The sequence below is a fragment of the Andrena cerasifolii genome, chromosome 1, assembly GCF_050908995.1.
Source record: "Andrena cerasifolii isolate SP2316 chromosome 1, iyAndCera1_principal, whole genome shotgun sequence".
Taxonomy (NCBI): domain Eukaryota; kingdom Metazoa; phylum Arthropoda; class Insecta; order Hymenoptera; family Andrenidae; genus Andrena; species Andrena cerasifolii.
The window spans coordinates 33,144,085-33,158,433 of record NC_135118.1 but is presented as its reverse complement, the minus strand read 5'-3'; the positions used below and the strand labels follow the sequence as shown (position 1 = coordinate 33,158,433).

Here is a 14,349-nt window from a genome sequence, read left to right as displayed (position 1 = left end):
AAGGGCAGAATCATATTTAATAGCACAAACACGTCTACTCTCGAAAATTACGTCGGCAACTTACCCTCCGGTCGAGCTTTGGGTTTCGGCAATCCAATATCTTGCATAATGTCAAACGCGAACGAAACGTTGTGTACCATCTGATCGTGCGTCTTAGGTGTCAAATGAAAGCTACCTAAAGACACGAAGAACCCTTCGAGAAGTCCAAGTAAAAGCGTTAGGAATACTCCATCGTGAAACTGCGTATCCAAGTCCGTCACCTCCAGGTGCACTTTACTCATGTGTTTATTCACAAAAGTGATTAACGACTGTAAAAAATAACATTGTAAGATAGACGATCGCTTAAAAATATTGTTCTTTCTACCCAGAATGAGACCTCACTTTCTTAACTACAGCCAATTTATCAGGTGGATGATCGAAGAGAGCGTCAAAAGCATCGCGCTCGCAGCGCATTCCCAAATCGTCGTACGTCGATGTGATTTCTTCTCTAACCGTTCTGTGTATCAATTGGCCGTCCTTTTTGCGCACCACTACAACTTGTGCAGCTACTCTTTCCGGTAATCTGACAGGCGCACGGAATTGTCTCGCTAAACCGACCAACAAGTGTAAAATGGCAACGATATCCTTCGAATGAATAGATTCTACGCTCCACTTGTATGGAGGGTAACAACCCAGCACACGGTTAGCAGTTGATAGAACGACCGCCAATTTTTGTTTCTGACCTTCCTCCGACTGAGTCACTTCAGGAACATCCAACTTATCTCCGGTCAGCTTTTCTAAAATTAGCAAACGTAACGTGTCTCTTGAGTTTAAATATATTATACGATAATCGAAATGGTTCTCCTGACAAGTTTTAAAAGTTTAGCATACCTAAAAGCTTCTGTAGTACCTGCCCGTCGTAAAGATCTTCCGCGATATCCTTCACGATGATGCGTTGATCGGCTAGTACGTCGTTGATCCATTCTATTAGGACGAATACGAGCTCTTTGAGCTTAGAATCCTCTAAAGATCTAGGCTCGATCATGGAACGTTCCTCGTTCTCATCTAACGCATACTCCTCCGGGGGCATTTCTGGATTAGCCGCGTATCCTGGGGAGTCGATTGCATATTTTCCCTCCTCCTGCACTTCTTGCACTAGAGCCAAACAAATTCGCAGCATTATTAGAATCAGCTATGTGGATACATAGTGCAATATGTAAAAGAGAACTTTGGATACCACAAACCGACAATTTTTATTTTCCGTTCGATTATCGATCTGTAATAGAAGATTTGAAGAAACATACCACTCTTACCATATAAGGACGTACATTCCTTAGATGGGTAGGGAACAGGCGTGAGCAAGGTTATCTTTAGTGCTGTTATGCTGAACGTAATGTGGTACCTTCTTTAATTCGCTTCTTCCGACCCAAGGTCCCGATTTTATCCCAGAAACTCTCTTCCTTCTCATCCTTCTTCGCCGAAATAGGCGGTCGCGGAGACTTCGGACGAGGCGACGCCATTATTTTACGTGTTTTACGAGTCTACGCTACGGAATCAACCGCAACCAGGGTGCGGCGCAAATGACTTCATAGTCAGGGTGGCGAGAAAACTACCGCTGGTAGCTATTTTAGAGTGGGGGCGGCTACCCACATCCACATCCACGGCGCACATCCAAAGGTGGTCACCCATCTTTCCCCACTATCCGCCCCGATAACTTCGGTGATCTAACGACAAACTTTTTTTTTTTTGAACAGATGTTTATTGGAGGACAATGTATACATAGGAGAAATAAAGTATCTTTTTGTGGTATCAAAAACATTAGAAAATTACAATTAAATTATTATTACTAGATGGCTGAATGTTCATTGCGTTTGAATCTTACAGTCTTGACTAGTAATACTAGTGTGCAGCGCTAGTCGCGAGGCAGATGCCAACTGTGTGAACTGTGAAGGCAGTCGACTCTGCACAGTGTATCTGTGATTGTTGGAAAGATATTTTTGAGGTGATTGTACAGTGACAAGATCAACAACTTTTACACTATAAACAATAATTACCTCATAAATTTGCAATTGTTTTTGTAATAATTTTAGCATCTTCTTTCCAGCATTATGAACTGTAACAATCTGTGTGTAGTATAGTATATCCTGTTCATAGCCATTTGACAGTGTCTGACAGTAAGCAGCTTAGAAGAAAGAAGCTTCTAGCAGAGAAAGATTCTCGTTCATTTTTCTTTGTACAAAGATGAATTCAGTACCACCTACTAAACCTCCAAGAGGCATCAAACCAACCAAAGAGACAGTAGGTGTAACTAGCTCCACTTGGCTCGTTCACTAGAACTTTATAACAGAGTAACATGAAAATCCTTGACGCTTGGTTTGTACTGTTTCTATAGCTTTCTAAACAACTGATTCTTGCAGAGCGGTTTACTGATCTCTGTGATTCGAGCGCTATCGGCCAGCGAAACCAATGAACAGCGAGAAATAGAGAAAGCTAAACTCGAGAAGGAATATAAGAAAAGCGATCAGAGGCTCGACGAACTGGTGTCATTGCACGATCAAGACCTGACCCAAGTTATGCAAGTAAGTCCATGCGAACACATAAGGTAAGAGATAATAGCTTTTTGTACGTAGAAGGGATATTGCATTTGTCACTTTCTTTTTCCAGATCTTCACTGCTCTGTCGGAGAACGTGACAGCTTCTCGGGAGAAGATCCATGCAGTTAAAGAGAATTTGAACGCTTGCAAACAGTTATTGAGATGCAAGCGAGAAGAATTGTTAAATCTGTGGTTGGAAGGAATTGAACACAAGCATGTGTTACACCTACTGAAAGATGTGTAAGTATCGTGCTCTCCCATGTACTTACAAGGAGAGGTTCCCAGGTGTCCGCCTCCGATTACTTTGAATTTTGGATACGTTTTAGAGGACCCATATAACTTTGAGGGGTGGTTTCACCTCCTAAACATGCAAACGGGCCGCTATAAAAAACATGTATATCTTATTTTTCGGTCCTCTAAAACATATCCAAAATTCAAAGCAATCGGAGGCAGACACTTGGGAACCTCTCCTTGTTAGTAGAGCCTTTATTACTACATTTCTAAGTATTAAAATTAATCTTACCTTCTCTCTGTTCCATTTTTAGAACACCCGACTCTTGCACGCGGATGCTACCTTTAACAGACATGGATGCATTATCAGTTTCTTCACCATACAATGCTGTGTCAGACTGATAATCATTGTGCTTACTCACAGCAGAGTTGGGCATTATTCGAATAAGTTTCTATAATTTCGAATTATTGGTTATTCTCGAATAACTTCATTTCATTCGAAATTTCTATTCAAAGATTATTCGAAATCTTTATTTGAAGATTATTCGAATAAAAATTTATTTAAATAATGCCCAACTCTGACTCATAGGTACTTCTAAGTGAATTGTAATTTAATTGTTTTGTAATTATATGTAATAAGAAAGAAAATATAGAATAAAATAAATTTGAATTAGGGTAAACCAACCAGTAATTGACCGCATACCAGTGAATGACCATTAGGCAAAGAAACGTCAATTATAAATTTAAACATTATTATATGTTTATAAATGGAGTTTAGTTGCACTTTTAATATCCTATATTTTTAATTATGCGTATTAAGCAAACATTAATAAGTACAATTCTTATTAAAAGTATGCGGTCATTTACTGGGCTTCTACGCGTTTTGCATTTTATAATTCTTTTTTTTTAAATTACGATAAGAATAAATAATTATTTTTATAGAAATTTCAAGGAAAATAAATTTAAATGCAATTTCAACAGTTGTTTTGTTGTTATACACAAATATATTCAAGTATTAATCTCAAAGGTCCATAGATTCAACAATTCGATTATTCACTGGTTGGTTTACCCTACAAGTGTTTTTACTATACCACACAATAATTTACTTTCATGCAAAGCGATCCGTCTCCCCAAGGACCAGTTCCAACTAATTTTATATTTTCCCGCTAAACGGCCTTTTAACAGCGATTAAAACCCTTCACTTTCGTATAACAAATAGGTAGCATTATTTCACTTATTCCAGTAACGACAACAAAAATTTCACAGAAAGAAATGTTTACGAGACACTTTCCCGGGGAAAGGATTTCTTATCTTAACAAGAAATCGTTCATGGTTATATGGCGCACGTGATACTCGCAAACGGTGAATTTCCTTATCACTCGTGAATACCTAAAAGTAATTACATACAAAGCATATGCAGACGATCGAAGTTGTCGCCCACTTCTTTCTCTACACAGTGAAAGTACACAGTCTTCAAAACGCATATCGTAAGTATTATTTGGAACATAATTCGCGGGTTCACCGTACCACCCACCATTGACATGTCACAGAACGATTATTAGATACTTCGATATTTAAACCATCATCTGTATTATTCCTGGAATAATATTCCACTTTCGAAATTACCAGTAATACTTAATAATCATGTCGAAGTTTCTTCACGACCACTTGCCGATTGTCATTTCTGCGCGCTAATACAGACGCTCCATATTATTCACGTTTGTTTTGTCTCTTAAGTTCCATTTTTAAATATTAAGTACGACGTGCAAACATTTCACACCCATGCTCCCTTATCGATATCTGTAATACATTCCACGGGTCTGACGAGTGGAATCCATTGACAAGGTCAGCTGTGCGAGTTTAAAAAAAGTCATTGTACTGTTGCAGGTAGAGATGGGTACATTGGTATTAAAGCAAACTTTGAGCGGACATAGAGGAAGGGTGTGGAATGTTTGTTGGCACCCTAAGGGCAATTGCCTCGCGTCTTGCGGCGAGGATAAAACAATTATAATATGGGGGCTGCAGGAGCCCAAGTGGGTTATAAAAACTATCCTCACCGAGGGGCATACAAGAACTATTAGAGAAGTAGCGTGGTCCCCTTGCGGCAATTACATAGCGTCGGCTAGCTTCGACGCCACCACCGCTGTGTGGGACAAAAAGTCTGGGCAGTTCGAATGTAACGCGACCTTGGAGGGGCACGAGAACGAAGTGAAAAGTGTTAGTTGGTCTCGTAGCGGACAGTTGTTGGCTACTTGTAGTCGAGATAAATCTGTTTGGATATGGGAAGTGAACGACGACGAGTATGAATGCGCTGCCGTTATTAATGCTCACACTCAAGATGTTAAAAAGGTAAGTGGACTTTACACGTGCATCGATTGTGATATTGTTCTAGGGGTCATTCCTTGCGAAGTCGGACACTATTCGGAGGAAAATTTCAGATTTAGGTGAAACTTGGATATGTTGTAGTCTTTAGGGATATATAAACGTATCTCGGTGGATTTTTCGAAATGTCGAAAATTGTGGATCTTACAGCTCCTTGAAATATAGTGTTGACTTTTTTTTTCAAAAAATTATAACTGTTGAACTAACACACTGATCAAAATGAGCTTTTGGGTGCTTACAATTGAGGTGGTATGTAGTAAAACAATGTCTGACTCCGTCTAACGACACACTCAATTTATTTGTTATAAAGCTTGCGACAATACAGCCAGAGATTTGCGTGAGGTCATCGGCAAGTAACACAGCAACTGCTCGATACCGGCTGACTGTCTTCACAAACCGTACCCTTAAGCAGGGGTGGAAAAAATGCAGGAAGGAAATAGAAAAATAGCGAGACAGAAAACTGAAGAAATGCTGAGATCGGTAAAAGAGAAAGCTACGCGAGAAACGACTCCGCTTGGGCTCGCGCGGGCCTAGTCGCCAGATGTTCTTGACGAATGCCAGGCCCAGGCGAAACCCTCGAGAAACGAACTGCAGAAAAATAGACAGGAAGTTGTAAACAGTAAGAGAATTTGGAATGTGAAAGTTAGAAACGTAGGAAAAGAAAAGTATCGCAGAAAAAGAACATAGTGGTAGAGATGTCACACAATGAAGACATAAGAGTATCTAATAAAAATTATTTCACGGAAAGAAAACAAATTTTTGACCATTTATATTGCAATTGTTCTAAACAATTGACATTGTATAATAGCGGGGCGCTATTTAAAAATTTGAAAAAAATTGAGGGTATAGTCCTATTTGTCCCTTTTACGGACCCGTTTTTAGAAATACGGACACTTTAAAATTGGCCAAATGAAAATTAATTGAATGTGAAGCTGCGTCGCCCAGCACCGCATTGCAAAATAAATGGTAAAAAAATTGTTTTCTTTCCGTGAAATAATTTTTATTAGATACTCTTATGTCTTCATTGTAAGCACCCAAAAGCTCATTTTGATCAGTTTGTTAGTTTATCAGTTATAATTTTTTGAAAAAATTAACGCTATATTTCAAGGAGCTGTAAGATCCACAATTTTTGACATTTTGAAAAATCCGTCAAGATATGTTTATATATCCCTAAAGACTACAACATATCCAAGTTTCACCTAAATCTGAAATGTTACTCCGAAAAGACTTCCGACTCGCATGGAATGATAATTAGAGAAATATGTAAGGCAGTACTCGAGCGTCTTGACTAATCAGCTTCAATGCCATTGATAGGTCCGGTGGCATCCTAACGAAGAGATTGTAGCGTCCGCTAGTTACGACAACTCGGTAAAGATATTCAAGGAGGACGTAGCGGACAACGACTGGTCGCTCGTGGCAACTTTAGCGTCTCACACCTCGACGGTTTGGAGCCTCGCGTGGGACAAAACTGGTAATCGGATAGCGACTTGCAGTGACGATCAAACAGTGAAAATATGGCAAGAGTATAAACCTGGTAACGAGCCTGGAATCGTTACGGCGAACAATGAATCTGTTTGGAAGTGCGTGTGCACGATATCCGGATACCATACGAGGACAATTTACGATATCGATTGGTGTAAAACTAGTGGTTTACTAGTGACGGCGTGTGGCGACGACATTATTAGAATATTTAAAGAGGACAGAGATTCTGATCCTCATCAACTGTCTTTTAGTATGGTTTGTTCGATGGATACCGCGCACACCCAAGATGTGAATTGTGTGCAGTGGAATCCTATCGTTCCTGGACAACTCGCATCGGCTAGTGATGACGGTTTAGTGAAAATTTGGTTTTACAATGAATAGGACAACTGTTGTATTATGTAACTATATTTTTTAATAATAAATTGTATTCACGAAATGGGAATTTCTTTTACCTCGATGCTTACCTTCTTCGGCGCGGAGTGCTCGCAGCTGCGTTCTATACCAAATTCCATTATTTGCTTACAGATTTATATAAATGCTTAGACATCTCACCGGATTGAAACAGGGCTACAAAACTTCTTGTGGTATATTGAAACGTGACAATACACCCTGCACAATGAGCGGCATGAATCTTAATATGCCTGGGATTCCTGTGCCACAAGTTGTCGCCACGCTGCAGAAGTTTGCCGACCTGTCTCTTGCGGGTTCTTGGGACAACGTGGGATTGCTCGTTGAACCTACAGAGACAAAATTGGTCTCCCATATTCTCTTAACCAACGACCTAACCGAGGATGTAATGCAGGAAGCCTTAGACTTGAAGACTGACATGATCATCACTTATCATCCGCTGATATTTGCACCCCTCAAGTCCGTGACCACTCGATCGTGGAAGGTAACGGAGAGCTTGTTATTGTCTTATCCGCTTGATTCTCAATTACCAATGCTTAATGCTCATAGAGTTAGTGTCTTTATAGGAGAGAATTGTGGCCAAATGTTTGGAGAACAAAATAGCTGTTTACTCTCCGCATACCACGTTCGATTCGGTGACGGGTGGTGTAAACGACTGGTTGGCTTCGTCATTTGAAAATGGTAAGTTTGAAGTTACAGATTTTTCAGTTTTAGTGATTATTAGTATGAATAATGATGTTGTATCTGCAAGTACTTCACAAGAGCAAGCCGATACAAGTGAACGCAACTAATGAAAGTTATGGCTATGGGAGAATGTGCACTTTGAAGCAGAAAATCTCTATCGAGGAGGCTGTACGACTGGTGAAGGAACGCACTGGCCTGAAGTACGTTAGATTAGCCCGTGCTCGCAAGACAGGTGACAAATTTTACTTTCGAATTCGTGTGTTACGATCGACACTAGGGCTGTTACGAATATTCGAATATTCCAAGTATTCGAATATTTCGGTATTCTAAGTATTCAAATATTTCAGTATTCTACGTATTTGAATATTTTAATATTCTAAGTATTCGAATATTTCAGTATTTTAAGTATTCGAATATTTCAGTATTCTAAGTATTCGAATATTTCAGTATTCTAAGTATTCGAATATTTTAATATTCTATGTATTCGAATATTTAAGTATTTTAAGTATTCGAATATTTCAGTATTCTAAGTATTCGAATATTTCGATATTCTAAGTATTCGAATATTTCAGTATTCTAAGTATTTGAATATTTCGATATTCTAAGTATTCGAATATTTCAGTATTCTAAGTATTCGAATATTTCGATATTCTAAGTATTCGAATATTTTATTATTCTAAGTATTCGAATATTTCAGTATTCTAAGTATTCGAATATTTCGATATTCTAAGTATTCGAATATTTCAGTATTCTAAGCATTCGAATATTTCTATATTCTAAGTATTCGAATAATTTGAATATTCGAATATTATTCAAATTAATAGTTTTCAAATATTCAGAGTGATCGAATTTCGGATTGCACCGAATAGGAGTCTGAACATGAAATATTTTTTCACATTTCATCGTGAAATTCTTTTCATATTGGTCTTTACAATTATTTATTTTTCAAACGTTTAGATGCGTATTCGGTACAATTCGAAATTCGAACCCTGACTTATTCGAATATTTACAGCTCTACGATTGACTGTTAATCTGCAAAGATACTGAAAACACCGAACTCCTATCTTTCAGATGGTTACGTCAGTACCGTTGCACTTTGTGCTGGGGCCGGTACATCCGTTTTAAAAGACGTCTCTGCTCACTTATATCTCACAGGAGAGATGTTACACCACGATGTCCTTGATGCCGTACACAAGGGAATCAGTGTCATATTAACGAACCACTCGGATTCCGAGCGCGGTTATCTGAAAACATTCGCATCCACCCTACAAGAGATGCTGAACAAAGTTGTGAAAGTGACCGTGTCCGAGGCTGACGCGGACCCCCTAACAACTGTCTAATCCTATTTTAAAAAAAAAGAAGAACAGAACAGACAAGTTGACACCGAACGTGGGATGAGATCTGATTATTACACATGATAAAATTTTATTATTAATATTATAAATCATCTCTTTCCCGGTTTGTTGATTGACAATTTTTATTTCAATCTGTTAAATTCAATCAGAGAAATGTCTGGATGTAAGTACATAAAAGAACCGTCGTATATTGTACGTTCAACATAAACAATCTCCAACTACAGAACAGAAACAGCATGTAAGTTTTTTTTTTCGTATAACGAGCATTAAACTACTTCGCAATTAATCTTTGAACATTGTGTAACCATTAGAATCGATCACCCTTATTTTGATTATTTGGAGCAGTCTCACTTGGTTCGCCATCCGCTCGTCTCACTCTTCCTACATCCACCATTCACACAGAGCACACCCATATTAGTTACGAAGGGAAAACTCTGACCACAAACAACGCACGTAATCGATACTTATCCGTCGAGAACTTATCTAAATAAAATACAACAGTCGTTATTCTGGTCCAATTAGAACGATTTCAATTTAGGTCCACGCGTCCAATTGAGTTTCTAAGCACGGTGCTTTCAGCTCGACTTCGTATTTCGCTCGGTAATTAGACGAAACTTATGTTTACCCATCGGGATCCTGTAAATGCGTATAATCTGGCTTACGGTACAACGTGGGTGTAGTTACGACACTAACAACAGATCTTCTCGCGTTATTATTACGACGCTGCGTACACCGGCGACGAGATACACGATGAACACTTTATAAATTGCGATTCTACAGCACCGTTTGAACGGTGTGGAAGTATACCCTGAGCTCAGACGCCCAAACTGTGGATCGTGCCGGCCGCTTCTCCGATAGTTCCGCGGAGCAGGCAACGGGAAATTTAAACCTGAACGGCACGCGAACTGTATCGCATCAGTGCCCGCTGCCTCTAATCGTTAAATCTCATACGCCTCCAGTCGAACGTTTACTATGCTGCGATAACTGGTTGTGGCTGCCTATCGTTACGTTTCGATCACCTAAATCGAAGGACTATGTTCTTGTTAGAATATTATTCGGCTGCCTTCGGAAACTGTTCCCGAATCGACATCCCCGTCTCCCTCCCGAAAAATACTCATATAAGTACAAGCGATCTACAAGTATCTAATATTAAATTTCCAACCCTCTCGACATCAACACATAAACGCGTGCGGGAGCCTCGTAGTCGCGCTACGCAAGCATAGACATCGAACGCGCATGGGGCGTTCCTCGCACGCGTGCACACCTCGCGGCCCGAGCGCTCGCGAACGTTCACGCAACATCGAAAACGGTCTATCGGTAATTTCCGAAGTTACAGCCACCCGTATATCTTTCGTGAATAATTTCGTGCGATTCTATTACGAACATAGTCCAGTATACGTCTCCAGTTTCTGCCCAAAGAAAAACCTCTCGCGCGCGTTTCGGACAGTACAGATACTGCTAGACGAAACGGACGAGAGAACGTGGAAAATAAACGAGCAAACGATTGCTGTGTCTCTCTCGGTGTCAACCGCCGCGTGTCCCGTGTTTACCAATCCTTGACCCTCCCCAGCGCGGAATACATTTTTTTTTGTCGCCACTCCCGTTGAAAAGTGCGACTCGCCGGACGTCCAGATCGAATTCGGAGATAATCCAGATTCATGCGTGGACTAATCCCTAATCCGGGCTCTCAATTTACGCGGTGGAAGACGATTTCTCACGCTCCTCTCGGCCACCGGCTCGCGACCAGTCAACTGCCAGCGCTCCCCTCCCCGCCTCGAAGCGTACAACGGTAGCCTACGTAGTTAAATATCGTCGTAACGGAACGATTAAAACTCTCACTCGCCTCTCAACAATAATTCGTACATTTCCTTTGGCAAGTGCAATGTATTGTCTTGTAACCGCAACACAGCAAATAAAATGGTACTTCCCGCCATTCGGTATCGACCGATTCGCCTTGACGAATCATTTACTATATATTCTTTTATCATCGATTGCTTCTTTTATACAGGGTGTCCTGGAATCATGATCGAGCTGTCCGAACGTACACCCCGTGACGCGTAGATTCCAGAGTTGTTTCTTCAAACATCGGTGATTGAAGTTAAGAAGACTCGCGAGATTCAACGCGACTATATATTTTTACAGTAACTTATACAATCTCTTCCGACAGTAAAGCACTTCTACCGGGCAAGGCTCGTCATTTTGAGATACTCGTTAAAACAGGTATACTTCTTGTAACTTCTCGACGACCTACTTGCGAAACTTCGTTCACGCAACACTTCCTTTTCACCCCGACCTGTGGAACGTATCCGCGCAATTCGACCATGCGAGCCTAGGACACCCTGTGCATCGTTGTCTCTTATTTTACTCGTTACAACAGACTACGTTTCTTATAATACATTCAGCACTCGATGGTGCCGCGGTCTGGTCCAATTCCACCTTGCTCCTCGCGAGCCTCGCCCCCCTCGCTCTCTCTCTCTCTCTCTCTCCCCCCCCCCCGACCCTTCAACTACGACGGGAACGAGATCACTTTTACCCGTCCATTCTTCACTCCGGTATCTCTCGCTTTGTCCCCTCGCGCGGCAACGTCGCACGCGTACTTTCGCGACGCCCCCCCGCAGCCCGCCGCCCGGCCGTAGCCGTGCTTCGAAAGCTTTTCGGCTTTTTGGGAGGCGGCTACCGGGTGCGCGAGGCGATCCAACCTAGAGGCGTTAGAAATCACGGACGGGGAGCGGTCCGCTCGCGCGGAATAACGACTCGTCGATGTGTCGCGCGTCGAAAGTTCGGTCGCTGCGATCGCGAACGTTCTACCCGCCTCCCGAACCCCTCGACCGTTATAACCTCCAAATATCGTCGCGGCTGTGGGCAGATTGGTGCGCGTTTGTACGTAACGAAGGGATTGAAAAGAAGAGTGGAGTTTCGCGCGTCTAGGACGCTTTCTTTTTTGTTCCAGCGACGTTAAACGACGAGGATCCCGGAGACGGGGCCAGTAATCCCGCGACGGCTCGTTCAGTAGCGATGATTGAGGAAAGCCAGCAGAGTGGTGGAGATCATTACGAAGGGCAGATTCGCCAGCCTCAGTTGACCGCCGTGCTGCATGGCCGCTGGATGTTCCCCTGCGGATCAATGATTAAAATTCAAATTGAATTCCGTCGCAGCGTCCGCCGTCTTATTGGAATTGTTTCCCTGGTATCCGGAGGGTATACTGGGTGCAGTGTTGCCAACTCAGATTTTTTGAAAATCCGTAGGGAAGAGTAAAACTTTCCGTAGAATTCCGTAGATCCCCCTTTGAAAAATTCGTTGATCTACGGATTTTCTTCATAAGTGTTAATTATTACATTTTTGAAGAAGCTAATTCCTTTGCTCATGGAAACCGTGCTTTCCCAAATTCTTTCTAGGAATCTTATATTTCGATCCTCCCCTAACATCCTCAAAAAAAATTATCGTCACAACAAAATTTCACAAGTTACGAAAAAAGTTCACGCGCTAAAGTTGTGAAATCGACTTTTATTAATTCCGCTTCAGTACAAGAGCTATTCCCAAAAATAATGTTTCCGCGAAAGTCGTTTTCGCCAAAGACCTTCGTCCCAACGTATTAGTGAAAATTCTGAAATATATAATATACATTATATATTGAATAATACATAATTAATACTGGAATAAATTTAACTCACTTTCAAATTCTAAGTAAATCGTTCTCTCACTCTCAACGTTTCGAGTGTCTCGTTGCAAGTCGTAAGATGCGAAAATTGGTTAATAAATTCTTCTGTTTCGTTTTAATAGATCTTTGGTTGCATATTTTTTGTGGAAGGGGGAGATTCTATTACAGGACCAATGAACAAAAAATGTGTGGCAACAGATGTCGTTATTTGTCTTTACAAAAAAGTGATTCTTTTGCTGATTATTATTATTATTATTATTATTATTATTATTATTATTATTATTATTATTATTATTATTATTATTCGTCTTTATTACTTGGCACATCCAGAGAAGAAAATAATAAATAAAGACAAGCGAAGCTGCAGTACAATACTGTTAGAAGCCTAACCATAACTAAATAACTAACTAAATGACCAAAAACTAACTAACATTAAGAAACTAGAAAGTTATTGCGACGCATAATGTAACCATATATATCGCCGAGCTTTACATTTAAAATCAGGAAACGAATTTAAACCTCGAATATCAGGTGGGAGGGAATTATAGTAATGAGCCGAAATATAAGCAAAGGATGATTGAAATTTAGATGTGAAGGGTGTAACTAATCTGTCGGTGTGGAAAGGAGACATAAGTTGGAAAGGATTATAAGTCACTAACTCACGAAAAAGGTAAAAAGTCCGTAGATCTCAGCTTACGATCCGCAGATCCGTAGATACAGTACAAAATCCGTAGACATACGGGAAAATCCGTAGAGTTGGCAACACTGACTGGGTGGGCCCGGCGGACGGTATCGCCGTGTTACGTCCGGAGGGAAAAATGCACCCATGGTTTGAGGGTGTAGCAGAGTTGCGGGAGGGTAAGGATTTCTTTCTCCCAGGTGGAGGGGTGTTTTCCGGGGAGCGGCGCGGTCTCCTCTTACCGGAGGAGTCCCTGGCTGGGGGCAGGTACAATCTATACTCTGCAACTTCCGAGTTTTCCTGCAATTCCGCGCCCGTCTCTCGACGTCGTTAAGCTACTTCCCTAGTTGTTGCGGGCTGACGAAGTTCTCGGGTTTTGTTGGCTCTGTTTTTACACAAGGTGGCTCTTGGCCCGCTGGCCCTTCGCGGAGCTGTTCAATTCGTCCCAAAGGGGTTCAAGGGCTATAGTACCGTGCAGTCGGTGATGCTGTCGTGGGAAGTTGGGCGGGCTCGTAGCGGGACTAGTTCTAAGCATCTAATTTAACGCGCTTCTTTTGTTAAGTACTTCGGCGCTTCGTGCAATCTGGGGAGCTTCAGCGGGAGTCCGAGGGGGGCGCTGATGTGCCTGTACTCTCGGTGGGCACTGGTTATGAGAACTCAGGAGGCAGCTAACTCGCGGGATCGGTGTGCACGCGTCGTTGTTAGAATTTAACCCCTTGCGGTCGGATGTCGCGCCAGGGGTGGCACGAGAGTTTCGGGAAAGAACACTTGAGTGTGCTGTCTTTTAGACTGTAAGCTGCTACGTGTGTGCGGCTAGGTTTTGCGAGACGGGGTAGCTAGTTGGCTGGTTGACGATCCCTAGGGGGCTCCGACCGCAGAACGGTTAAAGTGGCCCTC

General features: G+C 41.5%; 4 protein-coding genes across 7 annotated transcripts in view; 2 read left to right on the top strand and 2 right to left on the bottom strand.

Annotated features, from left to right (window-relative positions):
- The window catches only part of Parvin (beta-parvin), a 411,519-nt gene that overhangs the window by 1,578 nt on the left and 395,592 nt on the right, over positions 1-14,349 (bottom strand). The window contains exons 2-5 of one of the 2 annotated variants that reach the window (XM_076828505.1): positions 1,382-1,544; positions 871-1,134; positions 382-776; positions 65-308 (exon numbers count right to left, since the gene is read on the bottom strand). In XM_076828505.1, the coding sequence (XP_076684620.1) occupies positions 65-308; positions 382-776; positions 871-1,134; positions 1,382-1,499 (1,021 nt within the window). In that variant the 5' untranslated portion in view covers positions 1,500-1,544. Of the gene's footprint in view, positions 1-64; positions 309-381; positions 777-870; positions 1,135-1,283; positions 1,545-14,349 lie in introns of those variants that run through there. The other variant, XM_076828514.1, reaches the window with a different exon arrangement.
- Sec8 (exocyst complex component secretory 8) lies at positions 1,872-3,270 on the top strand. Of its 2 annotated transcripts, XM_076828630.1 has the most exons (5): positions 1,872-1,981; positions 2,084-2,277; positions 2,397-2,558; positions 2,644-2,813; positions 3,119-3,270. In XM_076828630.1, exons 2-5 carry the CDS (start codon positions 2,221-2,223, stop codon positions 3,204-3,206), a joined length of 477 nt encoding a protein of 158 aa, XP_076684745.1. In that variant the 5' UTR covers positions 1,872-1,981; positions 2,084-2,220; the 3' UTR covers positions 3,207-3,270. The 2 variants fall into 2 exon arrangements, with proteins under 2 accessions (XP_076684745.1, XP_076684736.1); XM_076828621.1 differs by having other exon boundaries at positions 1,945-2,277.
- Positions 4,008-9,409, top strand: Ciao1 (cytosolic iron-sulfur assembly component 1). 2 transcript variants are annotated; one of them, XM_076828562.1, is made up of 5 exons: positions 4,044-4,291; positions 7,194-7,560; positions 7,643-7,757; positions 7,828-7,992; positions 8,832-9,409. In XM_076828562.1, the coding sequence occupies exons 2-5, from the start codon at positions 7,204-7,206 to the stop codon at positions 9,098-9,100; spliced, it is 906 nt and encodes a 301-aa protein (XP_076684677.1). In that variant the 5' UTR covers positions 4,044-4,291; positions 7,194-7,203; the 3' UTR covers positions 9,101-9,409. The 2 variants fall into 2 exon arrangements, with proteins under 2 accessions (XP_076684668.1, XP_076684677.1); XM_076828553.1 differs by lacking the exons at positions 7,643-7,757; positions 7,828-7,992; positions 8,832-9,409 and adding exons at positions 4,692-5,153; positions 6,501-7,066 and having other exon boundaries at positions 4,008-4,291; positions 7,194-7,426.
- Positions 9,220-14,349, bottom strand: part of LOC143377383 (neurotrimin) — a 66,350-nt gene continuing 61,220 nt past the window's right edge. Inside the window, exon 6 of the mRNA XM_076828600.1 lies at positions 9,220-12,228. Within this exon, the coding sequence (XP_076684715.1) occupies positions 12,122-12,228 (107 nt within the window). The 3' untranslated portion in view covers positions 9,220-12,121. The remainder of the gene's footprint in view (positions 12,229-14,349) is intronic.